Source organism: Bombus affinis, chromosome 10 (genome assembly GCF_024516045.1).
Source record: "Bombus affinis isolate iyBomAffi1 chromosome 10, iyBomAffi1.2, whole genome shotgun sequence".
Taxonomy (NCBI): Eukaryota; Metazoa; Arthropoda; class Insecta; order Hymenoptera; family Apidae; genus Bombus; species Bombus affinis.
In genome coordinates this window covers 4676895-4704791 of record NC_066353.1, presented here as the reverse complement: position 1 = coordinate 4704791, position 27897 = coordinate 4676895, and the positions used below count along the sequence as shown (strand labels likewise).

At 32.8% G+C, this 27897-nt stretch overlaps 4 protein-coding genes and 1 long non-coding RNA gene across 10 annotated transcripts; 2 read left to right on the top strand and 3 right to left on the bottom strand.

Moving 5' to 3' along the window:
* Window positions 1-730: 730 nt before the first annotated feature.
* On the bottom strand, window positions 731-15561 carry LOC126921502 (rootletin). Of its 3 annotated transcripts, none has more exons than XM_050733158.1 (27): window positions 15374-15561; window positions 9277-9369; window positions 8209-8433; window positions 7946-8148; window positions 7492-7873; window positions 7286-7438; window positions 6914-7216; window positions 6565-6801; window positions 6358-6494; window positions 6128-6288; window positions 5919-6049; window positions 5498-5860; window positions 5069-5428; window positions 4807-4999; window positions 4387-4746; window positions 4132-4317; window positions 3813-4030; window positions 3537-3752; window positions 3268-3469; window positions 3067-3179; window positions 2819-2995; window positions 2652-2759; window positions 2394-2573; window positions 2111-2323; window positions 1734-2039; window positions 1298-1678; window positions 731-1215 (listed from the first exon to the last, which is right to left on the bottom strand). In XM_050733158.1, exons 1-27 carry the CDS (start codon window positions 15380-15382, stop codon window positions 934-936), a joined length of 5892 nt encoding a protein of 1963 aa, XP_050589115.1. In that variant the 5' UTR covers window positions 15383-15561; the 3' UTR covers window positions 731-933. The 3 variants fall into 3 exon arrangements, with proteins under 3 accessions (XP_050589115.1, XP_050589114.1, XP_050589116.1); XM_050733157.1 differs by having other exon boundaries at window positions 3813-4057; window positions 15374-15560; XM_050733159.1 differs by lacking the exons at window positions 9277-9369; window positions 15374-15561 and adding an exon at window positions 8546-8874 and having other exon boundaries at window positions 3813-4057.
* Window positions 15562-16520: 959 nt separating this feature from the next.
* On the bottom strand, window positions 16521-17497 carry LOC126921546 (uncharacterized). The gene is made up of 2 exons (XM_050733268.1): window positions 17180-17497; window positions 16521-16824 (listed from the first exon to the last, which is right to left on the bottom strand). Exons 1-2 carry the CDS (start codon window positions 17318-17320, stop codon window positions 16606-16608), a joined length of 360 nt encoding a protein of 119 aa, XP_050589225.1. The 5' UTR covers window positions 17321-17497; the 3' UTR covers window positions 16521-16605.
* Window positions 17498-17558: 61 nt separating this feature from the next.
* Window positions 17559-18218, top strand: LOC126921579 (uncharacterized). The gene is made up of 2 exons (XR_007712459.1): window positions 17559-17704; window positions 17780-18218. It is a non-coding gene; the product is annotated as an uncharacterized LOC126921579 (long non-coding RNA).
* A 2041-nt stretch (window positions 18219-20259) lies between these two features.
* Window positions 20260-23288, bottom strand: LOC126921511 (uncharacterized). 3 transcript variants are annotated; one of them, XM_050733180.1, is made up of 2 exons: window positions 21246-23288; window positions 20260-21151 (listed from the first exon to the last, which is right to left on the bottom strand). In XM_050733180.1, the coding sequence occupies exons 1-2, from the start codon at window positions 22926-22928 to the stop codon at window positions 20954-20956; spliced, it is 1881 nt and encodes a 626-aa protein (XP_050589137.1). In that variant the 5' UTR covers window positions 22929-23288; the 3' UTR covers window positions 20260-20953. The 3 variants fall into 3 exon arrangements, with proteins under 3 accessions (XP_050589137.1, XP_050589138.1, XP_050589139.1); XM_050733181.1 differs by having other exon boundaries at window positions 20260-21148; XM_050733182.1 differs by having other exon boundaries at window positions 21014-23287.
* A 275-nt stretch (window positions 23289-23563) lies between these two features.
* On the top strand, window positions 23564-27753 carry LOC126921516 (uncharacterized). Of its 2 annotated transcripts, none has more exons than XM_050733189.1 (7): window positions 23564-23589; window positions 24860-25214; window positions 25320-25905; window positions 25975-26048; window positions 26123-26279; window positions 26396-26621; window positions 27464-27753. In XM_050733189.1, the coding sequence occupies exons 1-6, from the start codon at window positions 23579-23581 to the stop codon at window positions 26518-26520; spliced, it is 1308 nt and encodes a 435-aa protein (XP_050589146.1). In that variant the 5' UTR covers window positions 23564-23578; the 3' UTR covers window positions 26521-26621; window positions 27464-27753. The 2 variants fall into 2 exon arrangements, with proteins under 2 accessions (XP_050589146.1, XP_050589145.1); XM_050733188.1 differs by lacking the exon at window positions 23564-23589 and adding an exon at window positions 24256-24454.
* Window positions 27754-27897: the final 144 nt, after the last annotated feature.

The window sequence follows — 27897 nt, the reverse complement described above, 5'->3', positions numbered from 1 at the left end:
CTTATAAATAAAGAATAGACACAATCCATTGTTTGCCAACTATACATGTTATTTTTGGTACTCTTTTTATAACAATATACCGTTCTCTACATTCTATGCTGTGTTAAATCTCAATAACTCATCTATCAAACGATCAGAAGCATGTCTCTACAATGCTTTAGTTTGGTGATTCTCTTTAGTCTCGAGACGAGACTAAAGATAGCATTATTCTTGCCATTATAACTTACTTTGAAAGTGCTTTCCATTATACGGATCATAAGCATACACTTACTAATCCGAATATATCTTAAAATAACAATATAATATTATAATAAATTAAGAAATAACTTATATGTAAATATTAGAATGAAAAGCTAAAGTTACTGTTATCTATGGACGGATTGGGAATAGGTTACTTGCCGCGAATCTTCATTCTTAAAATATTTATTATGCATTATAAAATTTTATAATGCATAATAAAATTTTTTTATATTAATATTAATAAAATTTTTAAAATATTATGCATTATAAAATTTTATAATGCATAATAAATATAGCATAGTACAGGAATAATTAAAGAAAAGGGAAAGAACACGTCCAATAATGTTAGTCTATGATATCAGAATAATTTGAAGGCACCTAGAATATTGTACTGCGATAAATATATGTTAGAATTTAAAATATGTAATAAGTTTGTACATAATCAGTTCCAAATTCGTATAAAAAATGTATGTAAAAATTTGCGAAATACTAAAGTATCAAAATGTTATATTAATTGCTAGTTCTCAAATAACCTATGATACTGAAGTTTAAGTATTTATGACTAGCATAAGACATGTTAAATTATGTTCCCATATACGGAAGAATTATTAAATGTACTACTTGTCTTGTAAATATCATTGAACATACATTGGCAGTTTCAACATCTGATTCAGTCTGAAACAATATTACACCTTATTTCAGCTGTGCTGGTGTGGAAGATCTATCGTAAGACGGTGGTGGAGGTAAAGCTAATGATGGCGGTAAACTGGTAGTACTTGTTAGAGTAGAATCTAATTTCCGAGCTTCATGTTCTAATAACACTGCGTCTAATGATGGATCTTGCGCTACGGTTCTCAAAGAATCGCCTAAGGCCTGCCTTAATTGTTGCATTTCTCGGCCAGCTCTTGAACTTCGTAAGACGTATAATTGTCGACGTTTTATTTCTTGATTAAGTTGTTCCCGCAGTAGTTGTATCTGTTATTTATAGATTTATTCATAAATGTATGTAACTATTCATAAACACTGCAAATATATAAATATAAAAAAAAATGGATACCTGATTTTCTAAACGTAAAACTTGTTGACGGTGACTTTGTTCTCTTGCTTCTAACAATTTCTCAGCCTGTAATTGAGCTGCTCGAAGTCTTTCAACTTCTCCGGTTCTATCTCGACTAAAATCAAATATTGAGTGCGTGTGATTGTAACTTGATTTCATTCTTATAAGCTCCGCTTCCTTCTCTGCAAGTTGTGTTTCTAATCTACGGACTTTCAATCTTAATTCTCTGTTTTCTTGCTCGTAATGATCCATATCGAAACTCGTGCCAAGTAATTCCACGTGTGCTTTTTCAGAACGTTCATAGCTTTTGCTACGGCTAGTCGATTTAAATAATGATAATTGCCGCTCCAAATTACGTTTATCAGCTTCCAATAATTTCATCTAAAACATATAAAGTTAATATTTCTTCATTCTAGTTTCTCTTACAAATACTTACTTTATCATTAAGAGCTTCCATTTTTCCTCTCATTTCACTTCTCTCTCTTTGCGCTATTTGTAACTGTCGTAGTAATTCTTCGTCTTTGTTTGTACTTTCTTCCTGCGGATAAGCAATTATTCTCAATTGAGATTCTAAGGCACAACGTTGTACTTCATTATTCGCTAATTCATTTTGTAGACGAGTAATTTGATCCGTTAATGTTTGATTTGTATGCTTCAAATCGTTCAAAGATTGTTGCAAAAATTCTATGCGTTCAGATAAAATTCTGCGTTCATTCTCAGTATTTGAAAGTTGTTTTTGTAACTAAAATATAATAAATAATAATATTTATATATAATAATAATTTCTTGTAGATGATTTTATTATACTGATACCTGTTTATTCTTCTCATTAGAAGCCTGTAGGGTAGTTGTTAACTCCATAATGTTGTGATGCAATGAATTAATTTCATTCTTTAATTCGCTTTCTGCATTGGATGCTTTTTCTAATGTAAGATTTAATTGTTCTACGGTAGATTTCAACGAAGTACAACGTTCTTCTAAACTCGTTATTGTTCGGTTTTGCGTATCATTTCGTTCTTGTAATTTCTAAAAAATCAATACGGAATAGTATTTCTTGTATCTTAATATAAGATTAGGAATTGTATAATTAACATACATGAATGTTTGCATCTTTTTCCTGAAACATCATTTGCAATCTTTGAAGATCACCTTCTAATGACATTCTTTGCAATTCTAATTTTGTAGCACGGGACTCGCTTCTGTTAAGTTCCTCTTGTAGATTACGTTTTTCATTTTCTACTTTGCTCAAAGTTTGTTTCAGTTTGTCTATTTTTTCCTGCACATTCATTCATTCATTATACAACATTAAATTAGAAATATTTATTTTATACAAAAAAGTGTTGAATATTTTTACCTCGGACTGTGTTTTTTCTTCAGAATTATTACTAATCATCATTTCAAGATTAACTACCTTTTCACGCAATTGCTCGCATTCTTCTGTTTTTAGTTGCAAAGCGTTTAACTAAAACATATTTATAAGTAAAAGAACGAAGCTATCAAAATAATATATCTAAAATGTACCTGCATTTCATAACCACTCTGTTTTTGAGAAAATTTTACTTCTAATGAATTCTTTTCGTCCTGGAGTATTCTTATATTCGTTAATAAGGTGTTTATTTGCATATCTGATCTATTCTGAATCTCTTGAGTTTCTACCAATTGTTTTTTCAAGTTACACAATTCCGTTTTATAATCATCCTAAAATTTAAGTGAATATGTTTTGGAAGTTACAAATTATTGTGATAAACATGTAATCTTTTATTAATTACCCTTTCACGTTCGATTTGAGCTACTTGTTGCATGAGAGATCGTACACCTTTTCTAACAGTTTCAGGATCAACATCAAGTATCACATCTCTAGTAGAATCAATGTGATCTTGAGCTGGATAAGAAAGAAAATACATCAATTGTACTTGGCATTATTATTTAATACACTACTAATATATGTATTAATAAAATTACATATGTACCTCTTGCTGGGCTCCACCTTCTTGATGGACTCATTAATTTGAAGGGTATGTTAACACTTCCATCCAATTGAATACCTGCAATCCGACGTAATGTCGAAGCCACGCTACTTAATTTTTGTTCAACATCTTTCTTTGCCATTTCCAGTTGTGATAATTGGGTATCTAGTGCTCGAACTCGTCCTTCAGAGCCTCCAAGACGTGCCTAGTTAATGCAACGAATTAAATCTTTCATTTCGCTTTTGCGAACAAACTTTTTATTGCTATTTTACTTTGAGTTCTTGAATCTGTTGGGAAGCATCAGCTAGACAAACTTCCAAGTTATGTTTTTGGTCCTCGAGTTTTCTTTCACGACATCGACTATCCTCAAGACGAACTACTAGTTCTTGTTCTCTAACTCTCCATCGTTCATTTTCTTCATCTGCACGTGAACGCAACCTTCCGAGTTCCTGCCTTGTTACTTTCAAGCTATTATCAACATCCATTAGCTGTCCAAAAAATAATGATAAGAACAAATATCTTCTATTTTAAAGTACTTCATATCTTACCTGTTTCTTGACTTGATGTAATTGCAGCTGCAAACGTTCTCTTTCTTCTGTTTCGTTAGTTAATCGTGCTTGCAATTCTTTTTCATCATTTTGTGCTTGCGTGTTATTCTGATGAGATTTCTGTAACTCATCTTGAGTAAAATGAAGTTGTTTCTGTAATTGTAATATTTCTTTCTCCATATCACGAAGTTGAGCTTGAAGACGAGATCTCTCTGCATCTATATTCAATTTCATATCCTCCAATGCTTTAAAACGCAAATACACAAAGTATAAATGAACATGATATAATAAAGAATAATTAGCATTATAATATAAATACCTGAAATTTTTTGGTACGATTCTTCTAACGTTCTACTTTGTTCTCTTTTTTCGCTTTCGATACGTTTCACATGTTCACGTAATTCTTTATTGCTACTGTTATATTTTTCTTTCTCATACGTACAGTCGGCTAATTGCCTCCTAATATCCACTAACTCTTTACGCAATGTTTCGTTAAGATTTTCGGCTATAAATGCATATTCATTACCATAGGAATATTAAACATATCAATCTTAGAAGAAAATATAAAATCTACCATCTTTGAGCTTTCTAATAGTTTCGTGCAATTGATTTTGCAAACTATCAACTTTATCTTCCGTCATGTGTAATTGAACTTGCAATTCTTCAGATTCTCTTTGCGCTGATTCTCGTTCTTTCCAGAGTTCTTCAATTTTTAATTCAAGTTTTATCTTTTCTTCATCAGCTTTTAGCTTAGTTTCGTCTAATTTTGTTTTAAAACGGCTCAATTCATCGCGCAGTTGATTTGTATTATTACGTTCCTGTTCGGCACGCGCTGCTGCTTCCCGTTTCATTCGTTCTACATTGTTCTTCTCTTCTTCCATTTCACGTAGAACAGTCTCCAATTTCTCCATTAATGCTTGTTGATCATGATGAGCTGTAAACGCAAAAAATTTTTTAGCCTTTATTTTTTATGCTTTACATACATATTTACTACCTATAAGAAGAGCTTGTTGTTTATCATTTTCTGCTCTAAGAAGAACTTCCTCATGTTGTTGACACAAATTTTCTATGTGCTGTTGCATTTCATCTATTCTTTGCTGCAATTGATTTATCTCATTATCTTTCTCTCCAGTAAGTTGCAACAGGGATTGTTGAAGTCGTTTCTCTAAGTTTATTTTTATTTGTTCCTGGAAATTAATTCAATTATTTTATTTGTATACGGACCGTCGCAGTTTAAATGTCAATAAATATTATACTTTTTCTTCATTTAGTTTTTTTATATTATCTTCACTATGTTTTTTCACGTTGGAGATAATTTGTTGAAATTCAGCTTCTTGGTCGCCGCTTTGTTGCGTTAGGGTTTGCTTTATTTCATGTGTTCGTTTTTCACTACTCTCGAGTTCCTTCATTAATCGTTCTACTTGTCCTTTCAAGCTTTCTTGTTTTATTAACAACTCTTTCTGTTCCTTTTCTAATTGTGTCTTCTTCACATGCATGTTTTCTAAATTAGTTTGTGTATCAAATAAGACGCCTTCTAACGTTTCCTTTTCACTGCGCATTGATGCAAGTTGCTCCTGTAGTCGTTGTACTTCTTTTTCATTAGTTTCTAAGAGGACCTATACAACCAAAAATAATTGTAATGTAGAAGAGTAAACGAATTTTAAATAATTGTTTATAATATTCACCTGTTTCTCTTCATTGTCTTTTACAAGATCTTCTAAATTTCGATTTATTCTTCCATTCATTTCGTTTGCTTGTTCTAATCTTTGTCTGACTCTCATTAATTCTTCATTTAATGTTTCTTTCTTTCGTGCCAAAACTGACAACTGATTACTTAAATCTCCACGCTCACGGGTAACATGTGCTACTTCTATTTCAATCTTCTCCTTCTCGATCTCCAAAAATTTTACTTTTTCATTCAAAGTTGCTTTCTCCGACTCCAAATCGAGCCTGGTTTGTTCTGCTTGAAGTAATTCTTTTCTTAAGGAACCCAGATCACTTTGCTGATCAGTGCATTGACTTGCTAGTTTGTTTTTTTCTTCTATTATCTAAATTTAATATATAACTCTTAATAATAAACATTGACAATATTTCGTAAAATATTACCTTTTTTAATTCTTCTTGTAATTGTTGTTTCTCTTGTTCATGATTGCTGCAGACCGTTTCTAATTTCATTAAAACTTCTTGTAAGTCTGATTTTTCTAATAGTACACGTTCCAATTCTAGTTCCAAATCACCTAAATGAAAATAGATACAGATAAATCTGTATTAAATAAATATATTATAAAACAAAAGCATTGTTTATAAGAAATTACCTTTGCTTTTTTCAATTTGTGAAATTAATCCATCTGTTTCTAATTTTTGTTGTTCTAACATATCTTTTGCGAGATATGCTTTACTCAATTCTTCCCGTAAAGTTAGCAGTTCCTCTTTCATTTTACTGCATCTGTCTTCTTCTGAACGTAGATTTAGTTCTCTAGCAATTTAATTTTTAAATAAATCAGTTGGTAGCAAATAAAGACAAAAGAATGCTTATTTAACATACCTTAATTCTACATCTTTAGATAGTCTACTGAGCTCACTTTGAAGATATAATTTTTCATCTTCCAAGTTATCACAAAGCTTTTGTAACTTGTTGTTAGCTTTCTGTAATTTTTCGCAATCGCTATTTAAATTTTCCATCTAAAAATAAATGTTTTGCATTAACGTGAACAATAAAACGCATGTATTTATAGAAAAAAATATACCACACCATGCTGTTAATTTCTACTCTGCTTTTATCAAGTGCATTTTTTTCTATCCTTACAGTATCAAGCCCTTTTTGTAACATGTCTTTTTCTTGATTAAGTTGTGAGCAGTGTGACCGAATTGTATCCAATTCAATAATTAGTTCCTCTGCTCTCTTCTCTAAAGTTTTAACATTCTCTTCTGCGTTTTCGAATTGTTTTCGAGAAGATTGTAACTGTTCTTTATTGGTTTGCAATTTTACCTAATGTAATAGATTATTGAATATATTGTTACATAAATAAGAGAGTATTTTATAAACTGTGAATTCTGTATTTTTACAATTTACTGAAACATAGAATATAAAATTTTCACACCTGAAGCTCGTGTATAGTCAATTGATATTTATGTAGAGCTGCTTGTACAGCACTGATAGTACTTTCAGCAAAGGCTGGAATGGTGTTGCTTCTTGTACCTCTTTTTGGTGATTTTTGGGGGATTGGTCCAGTAGGTGACAAATGAAGATGAGGAGGTGCTTGAGTAGATTCAATTTCGCGAGTTTCTGCATCTTGGATTACAGCATGTGCTATGTCCCTCAATGCAGATTGTAAAATTTCTATATCATCTTGTAAACGTGAATTACGATGTACTTCTGCTTCGGCCTCCCCACATCTTTCTTCCTAAAAATAAAATATAATTATTATAACTATTTTATGTAACAACTATATTGTTTTAATTTCGATAATTACCAAACTATGAACATCACGAATAAGTTGATTGATTTTTTCCTCTTTTATATGAATTTCATTCTGAGCTACATCATATTGTTGTTTGAGTGTTGTTAATTCTGTTTTCAAGTCAGTCGTTACCTGTTCCTGTGCTTGTTGAACTTGCTGAGATATCTAAAATATGATGAAATTAAAACAAATATTAAAACTTATTCACATATACGTACCATTGGTTGCATAGCTGCTTGCATTCTTATAGCGAATCCTGTATTATTACAAGCCGACGAGACATCGTTAAACGTAGAAATAACGCTATTCTTCATTTTTAATAAGTCTCTTTCCGTACTAGACTTTATCTCTGCAAATAATCGTTTTACAGAAACAACATCACGCCAAAGATTTAATAATCTATTATGTTCTGAAGTATAATATTCATTAAAAGCTTGTTCTTCTTCTCTCCATTCCTCTTCCTTGATAGCCAATTCCTCTCTTAAAATATCCCAATCATTACTTAATTTCTGTAAATCATTTGTGAGTGCTTCATTTGTTTGATGAGATTCTTCTAACTGATCTTTCAAAGTTGTATTTAATTGCAACAGTTTTTCACATCTAAGCAAGGGACTAGTATTTTAATATTTACTTTGATAAGTTTATTCTATCTGTAAAGAAAGAGGATGATACCTTTTACGTTCTTCCGCCAGTTTTTTTAAAGCAGTGTCTAAATCATGAACCTGTTCCTCACGTATTTCCCTTAACGTTTGATAAGCTGCATCTAAAACAGAAGTTGTTGGAGATGTAGAACTCGCAGCCTTATTAGAATCATATACAGCAGATTCTGCCATTTGACTTTCCAATTCAGAACATTTTTGTTTGTATTGCAATACCTAAAAATATGAAATATTAATACATGTTGCAAAATTCAATGTAAATTCAAAAAGACCTACTTTGGCTTGTAAGCGGGAAACAAGAGCAGCCTGATGTTGTTGTGCTTGTCTGTATGTATCCAGACGTCTTTTGTAATGAGCTGCTTCTTCTTCAAGACGATGTCGTAATTCATAGTTTTGTCTAACTAATGCATCTGGTGAAAGATCTTCTTCACTTAAACGATCTCCAGCACCACTTATTGTGCTACCTGCAGAATCCATTTTACCACCTGTGCTTTTTTCTACCTATGAAAATATTGATCCTTTATAAATGGATATTATTATATCCATTAAGATATTTCTTATACTTGATAGCTTGGGGAACAAAAATTTAATAAAACTTTTCCTACATCAATACCTTAATAAATTCTTAAAAATTCTCGTGTTATATTATTTGATTTACAAATTATAATCACATCATAAATTTGTTGTCTCATTCTTATATAATTACAGATACTATGTACAATATTTGAGAACTACTTTTTATTTATTGATGTAAATACTATTTATTTTTACCATACATATTATGTATTCAGTTTCGTTTTCCTATTTTTATCATTAAAATGTTGCATGAATTTTTAGTAAACTATAAAATGCATTCATCATCATTTAGTTAAGGTTAGGTTTCTGTTTACTGTTTACTGTTGCTTAGTAAGTGAAGTATGCACATACATTTGTAAAAGGACCTAGGTATAGAATTATAGAATACTGAGTGCATGCGATGTTTGTCTCCGTTTATTTGAACTGCTTATGCTTATAGCACGATTACCACGTATAATAAAATTAAAAATTATTGTATAATTAAATTAGATATAAAATAGTTAACAAGAACAAATAAATGTTAAGTAGTCAATAGAAAACTTTTGAAACAAATCTAATGTCCTTTGTATTTAATTATCAACTATAGAATATTTCTTAAATATTCGTTTAAGAAATGAAAGCTACATAAATATGTTTTGTCGTTATATATATATATATATTTTTTTTTAATCCAGAGATTTCTCCAGTTAACTATGTTTCATTTATGTTGTGCTAGCGCATATTAAATAATAGCAGAAATAATTTTATAAGATAACCAAGGACTTATACCTCTTTCGTTTTATTAGGGCCTCTGAGAAACGGTGGTCGCCGCCTCTCCATCTGTCCCCTCGTTGATAATTGTGAAATTCCTTTAGACAATGGCTAGAACAATATTTTTACATTTGCAATAATCTCATCATTAATCCTCCTACTAATTCTTAATTCTACTCCTAAACCTACTCCTAGTTCCTATTCCTAATTTTTCACGATAAATGTTTGCAAAACTTATATATTCATCATACTGCATAACGCATTAGTGCATATTAATAAAGTAAAGCAAAGCAATTTTTATGCATTATCTTCGATATAATATTCTTTCAGAAAATTATTGCTTACGTTAAATCGATAGGAAGAAAGATAGAAAAAAATAAAAAAATATACGATGAGAAGATGATCTTCATAATATCTGACTATATAGTACCTATGTCAATGTAATTACTGTTATACTAGATCAATTTAATCTTCTTACAGAAGCAATAAACAAGACTATTTGAAAAATATTGTTATCGAAATGAGAACAAACATATTTACTATGGATTTTTCTTCCTCTTTTTTTATGATTTCATTAAAATTGGTTCAATTTGCACGAAAGACAAGAGTTATAATCTGGGAAAGGTTTAAAAATTCCAAAGAATTGCGAGCCTCTTAATTGCTCCAGAAATTGGTAGAGAAATCGCTCATAGTCATACTTCTCGATTTTCTTCTTTTGTTAGAGCTTTGTCGTATCCGGTATCTGCGAGAATGGAAGTAGAAGAAGCACGACCCTCTGCCAGGCACCGAATGGCACCAATCGATATGTATATGGCCAAACTGGCTCCTCGCGAGGATATCACCCTCCGAATACGCTGTTCCAACTTTTCTATGACTTCGTATACACGATTTTCTATCGATGGAGCATTTTGACCGATCAAGATATCAAATCAGAAATTCGGCGATTGATCGAAATTGATCGAAAGCTAAAACATATCTTTAAGAATAGAAGGATCACTTTGAGTTAAACCAGTATCTTTTATTGTAACTGGCAAAATACTTTATAGTAATATCGTTTCATTCTCATGAAACTTTGTAGGTCTTTGTAAATGTTTCGCAACTTAGTGCGTTTTAATTTGACGCAACATACAATTAAATGAGCTAGTGTTCATTTTCCAAAAACAGCATCTTATAATTAGGTAAAAGACAAGAAAACAGCGGTGGTTTAGCATGATAAATTCTGTGCGCAAATCAGCCGGAGAAGTTCAACGTACGAGTTGCATGCAGCATGGGAAGCCATGGTTTGAGCAACCCCTCCTGAGAATCTCGCAGCTGTACTAATAATCACGACAAGATAAACCACGTCGGGTACATTCGATGTTCCGCGTCGATAGTAATAACAATTAGCTCGTGTTCGCGCGGTGAACAATGAGCTTAAAAGTTTTTGAAACCCGATAATTTACAACTCTCGTTTGATCACGTGTCCTGACTCGAAACGGTATCCAGTTTGAAACTCGGGACAATTACTCGTGGTAATTGCACGATATCAGGAAACATAGAGCGACGAGATTTACCGAAGTTTATTTAACCGACTTATTTTAAATAAATTCCAATTTTTCTGTTGGTTCGCCGCGGTACCGGTTTTCAGTTACCAAACTTAAATGCGTCTACATAGTGGTTTATTTAATTTAGTTTAATTTAATTTATTTATCTAAGATTAACGTGAAGAGTCCACTGATACAGTCGTTATAATAAGATTAATAAAAAGCAGGAGAAATACACGAAAATAACTCTAATAATAGAATAAAGTACAAGAACAAAATAGTAATAATAATGATGATCATATAAAAGTAAGAAAAGAATAATGAATTTATAATAATACAAATTAGTCGATAGTAAAGATAACAATTACAGTATACAATTAAAGTATAAATTACAAGAAAGCAAAAAAATACATAAATAGGCTAATGGTAGAACAAAGTACAACATGTGAAATAACAGTAATAGCGTTTATACATGATACAATCAAATAATTTGATTCATAGAAAGAGAGCGTCCAATTGGATTTAAAAAGTTCTAACGATTTAATTACTTTAATTACATATCTAGAATCTATTAAAAGTTTTATCGAAGAAGGGCTGCTTAAAAAATGATAACAATAAATGATAATGAAGAATAGTTTGACTTCGATGCTAAGCAGATACGAGTCAGAGGTATAGTCCTTATCACCGTTCCATACATTTGTACCTGTCTATACAATGAAATTATATCATTGTTGTTAAAATAATCCTCCAGAGGAATTACACTGTGGCGCATAAATTAAAGCAATCGCGATAAATTGTCAAATCAGTAATCTGTGTGTGATCATGGAGTTTGAACCGTGTCAAAGAGACGAAGGAAGCAAGTAAACCGGATTAAACCGCACGTTTGCATATCTGAACAAGTTTTTACAGACGGCGGTTCCGTGGGTCATCGAGATTTCACCTCTTCCATCGTATTTCTCCTTTTTCTCACATTATCCCGCTGGTGATAACCGCGCTCAGATATTATGCGCATAGCCTTCCGCTGCTCTTCTATGATGGGATAGTTTTACCGCTTTCCTTCTTCGTCTTTCTCCCTTTCCTCTTCATCGACTTTTTCTTTCGATGTTGCATATGCTAAACGAAGTCAAGAAGTTTCTACGATTTTGAATTATCTTCGACATTGTTTTCATTTGTACTTGGCATCTATAATGAGATAGTGGCGAATGTCAAACAGCGAAAGAAAAAGTGAATTGTCGGAAAGGCATTTCAGTCGGGAAGGTAATTGAAGAGATAGGAAAGCTTTTTTCAACTTTATCGCCTGATTGCTGGTGCATTCTTTGAACCATTCGATTCATTCTTTTCCAGAAATTTCTACCCCGTTGTCTTTTCTTCTCTGTCAAACAATGAATTATTAACTGGTCGTGTGGTTTTCACAAGAAACATTGATTGGCAATTGTATTTTCGTTTATGATGCAACTTCGAAGAAGGAAGAAGGGAAATATGCATCTTTAATTCGTGGCTAATATTATACGTGAATAATTTTGACACTTGATCATACTTTAAGAAATAAATTTGATCGATTAAAATATTATTAGATATATATTATCAAAAAATCATTAACTACGTGTAAAAAATATTACGGAGTATTAGCGCAGCTAAAAATTTCTTCGAATGATATCAAAGCATATCGTTACCGATAAGTGCATCGAATGGGCATAGCGTGAGAGAATCCGGGCTCATTACACGAGAATTCACGGTCACATAGTTTCACAAAGGGACGCCTATATTCGCCCTTGACCATGTGAAAATTAACTTCGATTACATTCTTTGAATATCGAATCCATTTATAGCTCATTACACCGATGCTGTCGAAATTTCGTAGGTAGATGGAGCGCGAAACTTTTTTTAATTGACTTGATTAGTCAGAATCAAAACAGTGAGTTGGTTGATTATAATTTTGGTAGTCCAATACCCGGGTTTTAATCTAGATGTTTTGATAGAAATTTGTCAACACATTTTGCTTGATACAAAGTCTTATTATGGAAACGCTATAAATATGTTAAAATAAATAAATGAACCAATTGATAACTTAATTAAATGATTCCTTATAACCGCAATCTAGAACTTGTATGACCTTAATAGTTCTGATTATCCAATTACACTGACGCATCACGTGCGTAGATGATGCCTTGATGATTATCCAAGAGTAATGCAATTATATATTACTTAATCGTTGTATCCATAGAGTGGAATTTAACAAAATCATGTAAAAGCCAACATGGTTACGTTATAAATGCAAACGCTAAGATAAAAAAACGGTGATCTACGGCTACAGCTTAAAGAAAGAAATAAAAATGATATTAAATCGTTTATTAATCTTAGCAACGGCCAATGTACAGTTAGATATTAGATTTCATACGCAAATTCATATTTGGACTCGGCTATCAAAGGCGCCTGAATATCTCCAATGAAGATTTTATTGTTCGGACGGTTTCATCATTCCAAAGATCGAAGATTGCGCTTTCTTTTATTTGCCTATCACGGCTTCGTTACAGATCATTGAAGAAACAAGCACGTTATATTTATAACACGACGTCGCGTAAAATTAATAACTGCTGTATCGAGAACTCGTTAACTAATAAGGACAGAGAGACGTGACGAAGTGAACGTCTTACGGAGCCCGGGGAAATTACCACGGTCAATGTTCATCGTTCGTCCGGTTCACGTGTTAAGTGATACGATTCGCGCAATATGGAGAAGCGATTGCGAGACTCAAACAAAAAATATGACTTCACTATACGTAATTAATCGTGTGAAAATTAATTAGATATCTTTTTTCGACCTTTTTTCTCCTTTGCTACCTTTTTTACTTGTCTTATTTCTTGCTCGCATTTGAAATAGAGTAGTAGCGAAGAAACACGAAAACGCATAAAATTGTCGAGTTAATAATGGTGATAAGTTATTGATACAAATATCTATACGCGATATGTAACAATTTTTATTTGATAATTTGCTTTCGCGTTCATTTTAATAATTTTAATTTTGAAAGTACAAACACTTCATGACAAAGAAAGCTATATATGTGTATAATGATTACTTTAAGCAACTTATCGACCAGTTTTAAAGGCGACATACATACATGCAGTTAAATGCGTGAAGAATGCGTACTTTTCGCGTATTATATTTGATTGATGGAAGATAGATTTATAACACACGATACATTTTATTGTACATCTATATCATGACCTTATGCAATTTTGTGGGTGTTGTTTTTCTACCTATTTATACCGATATTCACGCAAAATAATTCACGCAAACTAAAAGGCTATCTGTGAACTGCAAATCTATCTGTAAAGGGAGCAGAAGTGCGGCTTTAAGAAACGCGCGACAGATCCCAATAAGCCAGTAAGCACGTGGTAAACCGGCTTGAGTGGGGTTCTACGACACGTGACAGAATCAACCCCAACCATGAAGTTCGGCCAAATTACCTACTACATTTGAACGCGTGTCACCCCATCACCAATGCGTCACACATCTATGAAATTGGCCACTGGTCACCCTATTGCCACCATCATTAATTATTATTTATTTATATCCGTATGCAGGCCGGAAGTAAGATTTTTAACCGCATCGTGCTAAAATCAATAAGATTTAAGAAGCTCGACAAACATGTATAAGTATATTTATGTTTTAATGAAAACCGAAATCCATTAGACAAAAAACATTCCATTTTTCGCAATGAAACGTACAAATTAAGAAGATTAGAGTATCTGTAAATTTTAGTACATTCGGCGTAGTAATTGCTGCGTACTAACTAGATTAGTAATCTTAGGCAATTAATGATAGATAATTATAGGTCGGATATCATTATCCGCGAAACGATGGAAACTCAAGACTAGCGGTGTCGAGTTCGTTTACTCGAGTCTCCATAGTATTGCCCGGTACACCGGGTTTTAGTTAATGGAAGGAGTCAATCAATCCTAACTATTACGAAACTAGTGAACCAGTAGCGCTAATTATCTCATTTCTCCGCGTCGAGTTTATTACACCTGGAGATCGCGTACTATCGAAGAATTTGTTGATTAATCGCGTGGCAAACGCCATCAACTCTGCTCTTCAGAATTAATTTCAGTTTTTGCAACGTGACAAGACTTTAATATTAACGAACCGAAAAGAAGGATTTAACTTTCCGTCTGTGATAATATGAATTACAAACATTTAGTTTTATTTTTTAAAAGTAATAAATTTTATCGTACATACGTTTTATTGACAATTAGAAACTAAATATGGTACATTTCGTAAGGAAATTAGCTAACCAATTACAAAAAACTAAAAGACTTCGTAAACAACTATCTCCTTTGATTTTAAATATCAATTATAAGCAAGTGAATCAAATAAATATCGGTACTCGATTAATCACAGTGGAAATTGCAGGTCTGTTATCACTCGACAAATAATTGTCGACAAATAATTGTACTAATCAGATAATTCGCCAATAAATCACCAAACTTCGGCGAACAAAATAACGTATAAAGATCTGTTCGGACAAGTGGTATATACATATATAGCGAAATGAAATTACAATCGCGATTATTTTCTTCGCCACAACTCACCCGTGACATCTCGAGCGGTTTGTCGCGGCAAAAAGATGTCTGGTATCAGCGATAACTAGAATGAGAGTGTGAAGGTTGATGTCGGAGGATGGCTGGCGGCGATACAGTTTCTTCAGGGCCTTTTAACGCTCGAGGAAGTTCGATTACGCGTTCGACGCGGGCAAACGGCTGGCCATTACTGAAGCGCCCCCGAAGTCGACCTCGACGCCGACCTCGACGCCGACATCGGTAACAGCGCGACGTCGGCGTCGGCGTCGTGATGCTCCACCACCCGATCTCGATCGCGTGTTTAACCGTGCCCACGCGAGGTCTCTGATTCTAGCTCGATCCACCAGAGACCAGGGATAGTTATTCGCATCGAATACCGTTATTTCGCTAGCACCGTAAACCTAGTTTCACCGATTAACCACGTCAGTTAACGGCTCTCGTGATAACATTTGCCATGTACCTATATCACGTAATTTACGAGAGTCGAACTTTCAAGCTATCGAGAAATGTCTCATCGTATCGCGGTTTATCGCGTTGTACATATTTATGGCAATACAAATCTCCTGATCACTTTCTATAGATTTTATTTATAATTTGTGGAGAGCGTGATTAGAATGTTTATGAAAATGAAGAAGTCAGCAGAAGGAGACTCATACATGTATATTATTTCCCTTTATGCAGGTTTATGTAGGTGTATTGTAGTCATCGAAAGTAAAATTAAGTTAGATTCCAAAATCCTCGGCTTATGTCAGATGTCTTGTTTCACCTGTAGAGTATAATGTAATAGAATTCTCAAACAAATATCTTCCTTGCAATTACTCGGTAAAGCAGGGAGTTCCGCATTATTTCGTGCACGCAGGGAAAAAATATTCATTAATCGTTCAACTTGTCGTCGGAGGAAATCTGTGGCTGGTACCCTTAACATAATGATTTCTCGATCTTCGTGTACCTTCGTGGAAAACTTTTATCTGAGCCAATCATTTCAGTCACGACATTTAAGCTTTACGAAACAAACCGCGGCAACTCGAAGATTTACGATCAACCAGTGTCATCGAACCGGAAGCAACTATTTGAGACAGTTATTGTATTCTCAACACAAATTATTTGTAATCTTACGGCAATAATAGTGCGACAGAAGACTTTAAAAAATAATAATAAATTTAACGGAAACAAAATTTTATTAAATTGTTACAGTCACAAATGCCATCAACAATACAATCATAGAGGATTATTGTTACAAAAAATTATAATAAATTAATGTTATTTGTTCGATGTGGTTTTCCATAAACGTAGACTCGGTAATGAAATCCTCGGGAGTGTTTCGACCTGAACTTAATTTTAATGAAATTATATCCTATCCCACCGGATGTCACCCACATAGCTCCGTTGTTCTCGTCAGATAGGGAATCTACTCCTATACATGTGATCGTCACATCGGCTGGTCCATATTCTGCTTCCACTTCCTGTAGGCGAATAATGGAAATCACTATTAAAAGTCAATGGAAATCACTATTAATATCTTTAAAACTGTTTATATCTTTTTGTTTACATCCATTTTAATTTCTTAAATCTGTTTAAACATGTAACTTATCGGAGAGAAAATAATGATAAAATAATGAAGTAATAAAATAGCGCGAAAGGGCACGCGAAATCTCACTGGTAATAATCACGAAACGTAAATTAAAAATAATATCATTTGATAAAATTTCAGTAAAGGATTAGTTTTCTCTCAATTTGAACTTTGACAAGCGTCAATGATGCTCGTGTGTCATAAATGTCTGGTCATCGACATCACCTTGAATTATACGTAGTACGTACTTGATATGCACCGATTCTGTACGATCTTCTGACGTCGTAGTCCCAGATAAGTTGCTCATCTGTCCTTCGTTGACACTGCTCGTTTCTGTAGGCGACAACGACCAGTAGGTTGAACAAGAGAAAAAACACGACAGATCTCATCTTTTTGTTACCAGATTTAGTCAATTACAACTGGATAGATAGTGGTCAATTGAAAAAACACCGCTTGACTAATGAAACACGGCAATTGTGTTGTCAATCGTTCGATTTAAACATCAACAACAGATGGAAAATATAATTTATTATCGAACAGACCAATGCTGCGTATAGAACTAACAACCGGACTGTATTAATAGCCGACCATCGATACACCGAAAGTTCCCCCTTCTAGTTACGATATGTATTTACTCTCGTTGCACTCTGCCGGACGCTTCTTCCCAGAGATTAGATTACAACCGTAGTATCTTACATCGTATTCCTCGCTTCTGTTATTTCGACTAATTTCATCGACCGGTTTCTACCACTGTGATTCAATTACGATTCAATGTACCTTCAATGATATCAGTAATTATACCAACTTTTTATTTGCTTTCTCAAAGTAATTTAGTCTTTTTCTAACAGGCGTTGCAAGAAAAAATTGAAAAAAGAAAGACTAAAGTGCATCTGTTGGAAGATATGTTTACATTAACATGAAAATCGAACCACCGTGAGTCCGTGCACTTTAAGTAGTATAATCTTGTAATAGCCAGACGTTACAGCAAGTTTCACATTGCTTTAAGAATAAAGCGGAAACTTTGGCACTTATTTAAAACATGTTGAATATGTAAGCTCTCCTAGATAATTTTTAACCTTCGATGAGGACCAATATACTTAGATTGCTTATTGTTGATTTGGTTGATCATGTATTGTATTGCCAAAGAAAATTCATAAAAATTGTGAGTTATATTATTATTTAAATTCTTTCTGCAAACAATTAAAAAACAGATAATGTAAATTTTAACAAAATGTGTGTATCAAAAGATATCGTTGAAGTAAAGATCGTTTTCGCATAAGAAGCGTATCGATGCGTTAAACGTTCTTGCCACTAGGAAATTAGCGGTAAGGTGTAAGTTGTGGCAGTAAACGGACCATTGGTATGCAAGTCAGGTGAATCTGTTCTCACAGTGCCGTACCTGGAACCACGTGGTACGCATTACCTAAGAAAATGACTTTCCTTATTCCTAGTCAAATCAAGCTAAGAGCTTTCAAGCTTCTTTCTACCATACCTTTCATCTATAACGCGGCCACAAACAAACACTTCGACAGACTTTGATGGAAAAAACGTGAGAATAGTTGTTGGACTGAACAATTATTAAACGACTCTGAAGTCTTCTTTCGCAGTTCAATACCTTTTATTACTTTCCTACTTTTTCGAAATCGAGAGTTAACGTATGTAATACTAAATATATCGGACAATCATAAACAAAAAATAATCGAAGTCGTTAATTCTGAGAAATCGAAATCGTATGACGAATTCTTACAAGATATTATACAGGCAATCGTGTACATAATTGATGATTTTACTGTTGAAACGAAAAAGAGAGAATCATGATAATCGTAAGCCTGTCCTCTGATAACAGGGGTCGACGGCAAAACAAAAATTGAACAACTTGCTTAAAAAATAAGCCATTACAAATCATCACTTTTTTCTCCATGAAATCAGATTAAATGAGACGCTTCTGAACTCGGCTTGGTGACAGTTCGATCTGTCTATTCTGGATATTTAATATCTGAAAATTATTTTGGAATGAAAAATACTCTGTTTCGTTTTTCTGGAAAAAATTTTATATGCTTTTCTATGTTCTTCGCAAGCTTTCTATTAAATCTTCCCTCTGAATGCCGAACAACTATTGAGTTCATCGCATGTGTAAGATGCAGTTAGAGTCCACATCAATTTTGACAAATGAGCAATTTTCGTTGTATGCTGTCTCCAAATGAAATGTAAACAAAAAAATAAGGTGGTCCGCGTATTGATTTATTTCACCGGCCGTCGTCAAGGAACTGCATTTCGATATTATCGCATGATAAGATTGCGTTACACATTTGGTCGCTCCGTTTTCTGATCTTCACCTTTCATCCCGTTTCATCGTGAAAATAACCCCTATTTTACCTGTATGATCTATCAATGATATTTACGATCATTATTAATCCCCCGTTACATTCTTGTGTAAGGAAAATGTCATGCGATCACGGAAATCTACTTTGACCTAAACATACAATAGCATGCTCGAGCATAAATCCCTCATGACAGATATCTTTACCTTTATTTTATTGTTTAACAAATATAAAAGTTCGAGTAAAATTGATTTTACTCGATGAATTTCCTAATTCAAAATTTAATTGTAAGCATCTGAAAAAAATGCTAATTAACTTCTTATCATGTAAATTTTAGATAAAGAGAAGGGAGAAAGGGTCAGAGAGAGAGAGAGAGAGAAAGAGAGAGAGTGAAAGAGGGAGAGAAATTAGTGACAAAATTACATGTTCATTCAGACAGTTGACAACAGCTGAAAATAAAAATTTACTGGGAAGGAAGAAAGAAAAAATGACGAGAGAGAAAAGAAGAAAACCAGATGGGTGATAATACCGACAGCATCTCTCGAACCGGTGACCCTTGCCTTTCAAAGTCCGTTAAGTGCCCTCCGGGTCACTCGTATATATAACGAATTATTTACTGCTTCAGCAATGCAATCGAGCAATCCGATTAATCTTGCTCGTACACTGGTCAAGAACTTGTTTGTTGTTATTGCTGAATCAGATATGTACATTCATGCATTGATCGATGAGTGTCTATGGACAATGCGTTCATCGATCACTCTAAGGCGATAGTTTTGATATCTACTGAACTTTGATATAATTTTATATTACGTCAACAATACGTAACTGAGATTGTCTCTTACTTCATAGGATTAGTTTCTTGTTTTCCAAACAAACCAATGACTTAAAAGTTTGAGTATGAAATTATGAAAGGAAGGTTACGTATTTCGATTATTTTTGGTGCAGAGTTTATGTTGTTTAATTGTCGATAAATGAAGAATAATTTTAATGCGTTATATTACAAAATATTCCGTTCTGAACAACTTTTATTGATACGTTTGTTATTTTCATAATGTGCTCATGAGTATTTACACGAATTTTAGTTAATTCGACTCCTTATAAAATATCAAATACTATAAATATACAGAAATTCTGCAGCATCTCGGTATTCGTCGAGAAATAGAAAAAAGTTTCTAAACCAACCCGCTCTTGAACGAGAATCGTCGTAACATCCTCTTATCCGCTTAGTATGAATAATAGGTCAATTAACATTATTTATAATTTATCGAGTTTGATGTAACAATGTATAATGAATGAAATATAAAATATAAAATATATTAATAGTGTTTGTATGTAGGTATGCGCGCATGCTTATTTACTAGGTAAAGTTCACCGTCGAATCATCGGTGCAGAGAAATAAAAAAAGAAATTCTAATTGAATACGAGAAAAGATATGTGTGTCCACTGTACACGCAATATAATTGTACATTTGCGAAACACGGAATTTTCACTTAATTTTCTCAGCACTATAGCAGTCTATGAAGATAGGAACATACGTTAAATCGCAGCGCGCAAAAGTGGTTTGTCTAACAGCAACGGCACGTGATTCGAACGTGTATATTTCTTCTGCTTGTTCATTCTTTTCTTCTTTAATTCACATCCACTTTGTTTGTGATTTCAGCAGTATTTATTATCGATAAAGATGAACTTGACCTTTGAAATCTATAGATTTCCCGCACGAATCCTCCTTTCCCTTGTATCGTTCGTTTCGATATTTCTATTTTCAAGCACAGGAATTCGATCGTTCGATCCGTATCTCCGAATACTGGCTGCCTTTGTGAAATCGCTTGAAACCATGCAGGCTCGTTTCTCAACCATTCCATTCTGTTTTCTTTTGCTCTGACTCCGTTTACGCGACTGCTTTAAAAAATGGACTTTATTAGTGTTCATTAAGATAGAGTTCGCTAAATTTCAGCTAAAATTATTGCACTACCGCCAATGGTGGATGTCGTACCGGCTGTGCTCGAATTATGCCTGCGAGGCGTCTGAATGGTAATTGAAGATGATAGTAGGCACAATATGGCAGTGGGTCCCAATAAACGAAAAGAGCTTCTCGTTTGTCGAGTACGGTGCCCAACAGGTGAGGAACGGTCTCTCCAGCTGATCTTTTCAGTGCATAAGATACTCCATTCGGTAGCAAATGCCTGTCCGACGTAGTCAAGACTCCTGAATTTTGTCTGGAGAAGTGTCTACAGGGTTTCCATACCAATCGAGGATGAATTCCCGTGTGACAGATGTAGGGTAAGCTAACGCCTACTCGACAGCCGATTGGTACTAGTTCTCCTTCTTCCGTTACGGCTAATCTGAAGCTCAAGTGCCCGTTGATCCTGGTGCTAAACAACCGAACGAAAAATCTGTCGAGCCACTCCATTATTTCCGGATGTTCTTCAGGTATCAAGCCTCGCTCTTCGTCGACCAAGCAAGTCACGTTGGCCACGATCTTCGACTCCTTCACCGTAGTGCAAGTAATATAGTGTCTGTCGCCAGGGTCACGTATTACTATACAAGGTTTACTTTCGCTAATCTCGTACTGCTGGTTTCTGAATTCCCTTATAGTCGGAGGCAGTATCATCTTGCTTCGATCTCTCATTCCGACTGGTCCTGCAGCTAGCATCAAGTATCTTCCACTGGAGAACGCATTCTGTTCGTACATTCTCGAAACATCTTGTATAGAGCGTAAAACAACATGACAGGGGGTCGGTAGACCTAATGTTTGACATCTTTGCAAAAGTTCCAAGGGATCGTCCAGAGTTGTCACTTCACTGGCACCAGGCACGAAACACTCACAACCCATTATCTCCAGGTAAGGTTTTGCCAAGGCGTCGTAGTAGGCTGTGTTACTAGCACTCACCGGAATATAATAAACAGCCTTCTCTTTTTGGACAATGTCTTTTAACGCTTTGATGTACTCGATCGCGTTTCCAGGTCCTGGTTTCGGAATTGTGTAGAACTTGGAGCACGCAGTTGAGAACTTGGCCAAGCTGAATAACCCTTCCAACTCGCAGATCACCACTCTAGCGCCGGCTTTGTAGAAGTTTCGTGCTAGGTGAACTGTTTGCACCGTGCTTCCACCGCTAATAAGAACGCAGCGTTTAGTACGAGTCCTTTCCGAAACCGGGATATAGAGCACGGTCAGGAACCATTTGAAGGTGGTTAAGGGAAATTGAAAAATTAGCCATAGCATGTAAACCCAAATGGATGCCCCGAGTGCTGGCGCCCAGATCGCATAAGTTATTACGCAGATGATACCTTGAAGTACTACGTATAACATGTCTACGTACACGGACAAAATTTTCAGTAGCAACGAGTCATTTCGATTATGATCCTGTCCTTGTGTTGGCTGAGCTTGATAGCTAAACTGCAACCTCTGTTGGTGTTGTTGATGTTGCTGCTGTCGTTTCGGTGAAAATATCACAGTAGGTGTACCCGAATTGTTCGATGACTGGGAGATGTTCGATGCATTAGAATGATTAGAAACATTCGATACGGATCGTTTCAAAGTAGATATCGGTGATATCAAAGGCGGCGACGTAGACAATGGTGAACTAGGTATCGGAGGAGATACGCTATTGCTCCTGGAAATCGGTGGACTCGAGGACCAAAACCTCGAAACGTTTTCACTGGTACAGGCTGGCATTGTTAATTTGTTTCTCTTACTTCCTTGTGATTATAATTGAATATAAAAAAATCAGAGTCAGTCCCACTCCATCTCGAATATAAATTTTCTTTTGAAAAACGAATTCATAGTTCGATCTTGAGAAGAACGACTTAAACTTTATTCTCTAAGTAGAGAAACATCAGTAAAAAAATTAATTATTTTCGATGTATGACTTGAGAGACGAGCAACTATGATTGTTGGCAAAGAGTCCAGTCGAAAGAGAACTTATACGAGGCACGTGTATGTTACTCGCGAAGCGAACACTGATCTTTTAGCTCAAATTTTTCGTGTAATTTGTCAACGAATTTGCCGGTATGCACACACAGCTTTAACTGAGGCCAGTCCTCTGATCTCTTGGTCTCTTATGCGCTCTGCATCTCGGACGCACTATGAACCGAGGTCTTATCTAATCGTGCAGCTTCAGACATCGCGACTAAAAGAAGGAATCGAGTCCTCACTCTGATCAGCGTCTCGTCATATATTTCCATTTCTTTATTTTTTCTTCTTTTTTTTTGTTATTGTTGCTACAAAATTACATTAAGAACAGTTGAGTAAATAATAATTGTTGGGAAATATAACGATTAAACATCTGGACAAAAATTTATAAATATATTAGAAAAAAAAGAACGATGGTTATCAGGTATTTATAAAATATTAATAAATGTATTTTATATTCCTTTTTCTATTACATATCCTTTAACAATAACTTACCTATTATTTTATATTTAAAATTTCATTCCGGCGTGCGATGATGTGCAAGCTATATACTTGAATTAAAATTATTGTAACCTTTTCAATGTGTTAATTATATATAATTATTTATATAATTGATTATATCATAACTAAGATGATGTAATATATAAAAATAATGATGGATCACGATATTAGTATGACAAGCTGAAAATTTCTTTTTTAATAAATTTGAATTTTTACCGGGTATTTATCAAAAATTTGTATTTTTTCTTTTCAATACACTGTTTATTTTTATTATTTCAATTACATTCACAATTTGTAACACAGTCGTCATTATTGTTTGCATTCCATATACTATATATATAAGTACAAATAAATAAGTACAAAGCCGGTTTTAGTGCCAGGTTATGTTTCAAAAGATATTGTATGACACTGATACATTTTTTTTACTGAAATTTTAAGTACTAATATATATAATATGTATATTACACTATGTATTATCCGAATAAAATTTTGTAAGACTAAGTATCTAAGATAGATAAGGTTAAATAAGGAATTAAAATATAATAAATCATTATTTGTTCAAGAAAAATGAAACGATGAAAAGTAATCACTAAAGGCGAAACAGTACTTTCACCATTTCTCTACGTCTATGGTCAGAAGAATTTAAATACGAGTAAACTGTCAACCGTCGACACGAATGTCAGGTTACATTGAATACACGACTATGTTTGAATATTAATTCTCAAATAATTTTAGCCGTGTTTAATATTTCCACTTCATAAAATGTCACAAACACCAAAAGCCAAAAAGTAAGGAATTTCTTTATTTTAATTTTTTTTAGTTAAATATTTGAAATATAAATTTGGTACGAATTTGACATTCATACGTTTAAAATGTTTGCTATTTTGATTTAAATTGAAGTACTTAGGTATGATTCTGATATAAAAAATATAATAATTCTTTTAGTAGTATTTGTTTATTGTATTGGACTTTCATCTGCTACAATCTTAGAATTAGATAAAAATTTAGTAATAATTATCATACTTATTTCTATTATTCACATATTATTTACTTATAGTTTATTTCTTCTACTTATACATAAAGAATAAGTTTAAAACATTATGGAATGTTTAAGCCTCTTTAAGGTTTTCTTTTATCTTTTTTTGTTTCTTATAAAATTTGCGTGAGAAAATTCTTTTTTTTTTTTTTTTCAGAGAAACGAAAAGTGCTGCGACTCAAACCAGTAAAACTAATACTGTGTTAGAAATAGCAAATTTGCAAGAACAAGTAAAGCTTCTTACAATTGAAGTTCAGCATTTAAGGAAATATATTTTTAAAACTTCTGAAACAGTTACAAAATCTAGAACCCCAAGTCCAATAAATCTTAGTAATATAGATGAATTTAATCAAACAGTACAAGATCAAAGTGCATGGAAAAAAAATACAAAGATAATACAGCATGGTTGTAGTTGTAAAACAAAATGTTCTTCCAAAATTTGTGGTTGTGTAAAAAAAAATATTCAATGTACAGAATGGTGTAAATGTAATAATAATGTTTGTGTTAATCAGGTAAATAATTATTTCTTTTCATTCTTCTTTCTTGATTAATGGATAGAACTTTTGTTATTATATATTCTGTATATTATGTATTAAATTAAATATATGATTTTCTAGAAACATGAAAACATAGATCAAAACAAAGAAAATTTAGAACATAATGAATTAACACATGAAAACATAGAAAAACCACAAAAAGGAAATAAACATGTATTAAATGTTAATGTACATAAAAGTCTGTTTAGTCCAGATGTAACAATGCAGGAGACAGAACCTAATGTGGAGCAATTTAGATCTACATCTCTATACTTTGGCAATCCAAAAAGATTAACATTTCAGGCATCAGATGAAGAACAGGAACTGAAAGATAAAGATAGAAAATCAAAAAATAAAACTACTCAAAAAAAGAAAAATAGTATTAAGAAAAACAATCTTAAAGTAAATAACTCTGAGACTAATCAAAGGCATAGATCTACATCTAATGAAGACATACAAAGATCAGATAATATAAAAATAGAGAAATATGCATTAAGAAAATGTATCTCTAGCGATATTCAGACAAACGAGGAATTTAAACAAATAAGCAAATGTAAAGTTAATTATGTTCAAAACATAAAACATGGTATGGTATCTCTGAGACGTCCTCAGCAAAGATCTAAAAAGGTTGAAGAAATAGCAACCAGCAGTACTGTTGATTCAAAAGGTAAGAAATTCATTCAAAACATGAAATCATAATTCTGCATAATTATTCAATTAAAAGTTATGTTTACAGAGGAAACAGATTCTCCATCAATAGAAAATAATGCAGAAGAAATGATAAAAGATAAATCACTTGACATAGACCAAGTATTGCACTTAATTAATATATATAATTAATTCAATAGATATATTATTGAACATGGTTTTTTTTATTTCTTTAGGACAATAATGATGATTTTGATCCTATGAAACCTAAACGTGAACTAGCTAGAACACCAGTCCGTGATAATAGCATAGAAACAATACTTTGTAATACTATTGATAAGTCATTGGCTACGTCCATTATTTCCACAGAAGAAGAACCTGTCATTCCTGCAGGTAAGTAATCTTGTTGTCACTTAGTCTTTAAAATATTGACAATTCCATTCACTTCTATCAATATTAGATATAACAATATATATATGGAATTAAATACTTTACTTTTGTTGTTTTAGAATTCAACTATGCCCAAGTAGATTGGGAAAAATATCAAGCTCAGCTTATTGCATGTAATAAATGCCATAGAAAGTTCCATCCATTGAGAATTAAGAAACATGAATCCTGCTGTAAAAAAATGTGATCTGTAATTTTGACATATGGATATGTTTTCAATTTTTATATTAACATTTGCAGTATAAGTAAACAACATATAATTTTTTTATATTTACAAATATTAGACAGGTTTGATAATAAAATAAATTTCTTACAACTTTGGCCCATTTAATATAATTCTACTATCAGAATCTACTATACAATGTTTTTCAAATATCAACTAACAGTACAATAAAACTACCTACATACAATATTATATATATATATATAATTTTCATATATATATATATATGAAAATTATTGTATGTATACATGTATGTAATTCCTATGTGCGGGTGGGAAACGTATACACGCATATACACAGAATAACACGCATATGCACGCCTTCAAAGTCATACATACCAGTATTCAACACTGGTTATTAGAATTTTCCACATATTTTCTAAGTTTTATCTATCGTACATTTCTATGTAATTAATATTTTTTTCATGTTTTTTTATACATCTCTATGTATGTACAATTTGGGGTCAAATTATATAATGCACATATGCTTCATTGATATAGTAGATTTGCGAAAAGACTAATTTAAAACATTAATTTATGTGACATTGTAAAATTAGCAATGGTTTGCTTTTTTCTAATGCTTAAGAAGATATAATTTGGTACATTATAACAAAATGGTATTTTTTTACAGTCTCTTGAAAAGTTATATGATCATTATGTGTATATTAAATAATGTTTCTTTTATTAAATTAGCATAAAAATGAAAGTATAAGAGCAAATTGTATTGCATAATTGTATTGTAAGATAAAATCATTGTACATACATAAGAAAAAAGCAATATTGCTGAAAGTTATGAAATTAATTTTATTTTCGTATTACATAGCGATAATCAAATTTAACCGATAATATGTTTCGATACTCTAATATGTGATTACATATAAGTATAATGCTTAACTTCTCTTTTTTAGATATGATGTAGAGTATAAACAGCATAAATTCGAGTACATTTCGAAATAGAGCGTAGTTCTGATATCTTGTAATAAAATACACAAACACCAACAAATATGATTAAATATAATACTGCTCCAAATATAAAATAAAATTTCGTATAACCGAAGCAAACTTAAGAAGCACCCAATATGTGTGTGACTAGAAATTATACTTATTTTTCTACATGATGAAGTGATCACTTATTTTAATTGTACATAATTATATAGATTGTAATCCTCTTGATAAAATAATACATTTTTCAATAATATGATTTATCCTGCTCTTAATTTTAGTTCATTGGATATCACTTGTAGTTATTTTAAAGAGATAAATAACAGTAAAAAATTTCAAAATTAACATCTACAACTGTTAATTAGAATTAATTGTAAGCATTCCAATTCCATTGTAAAAT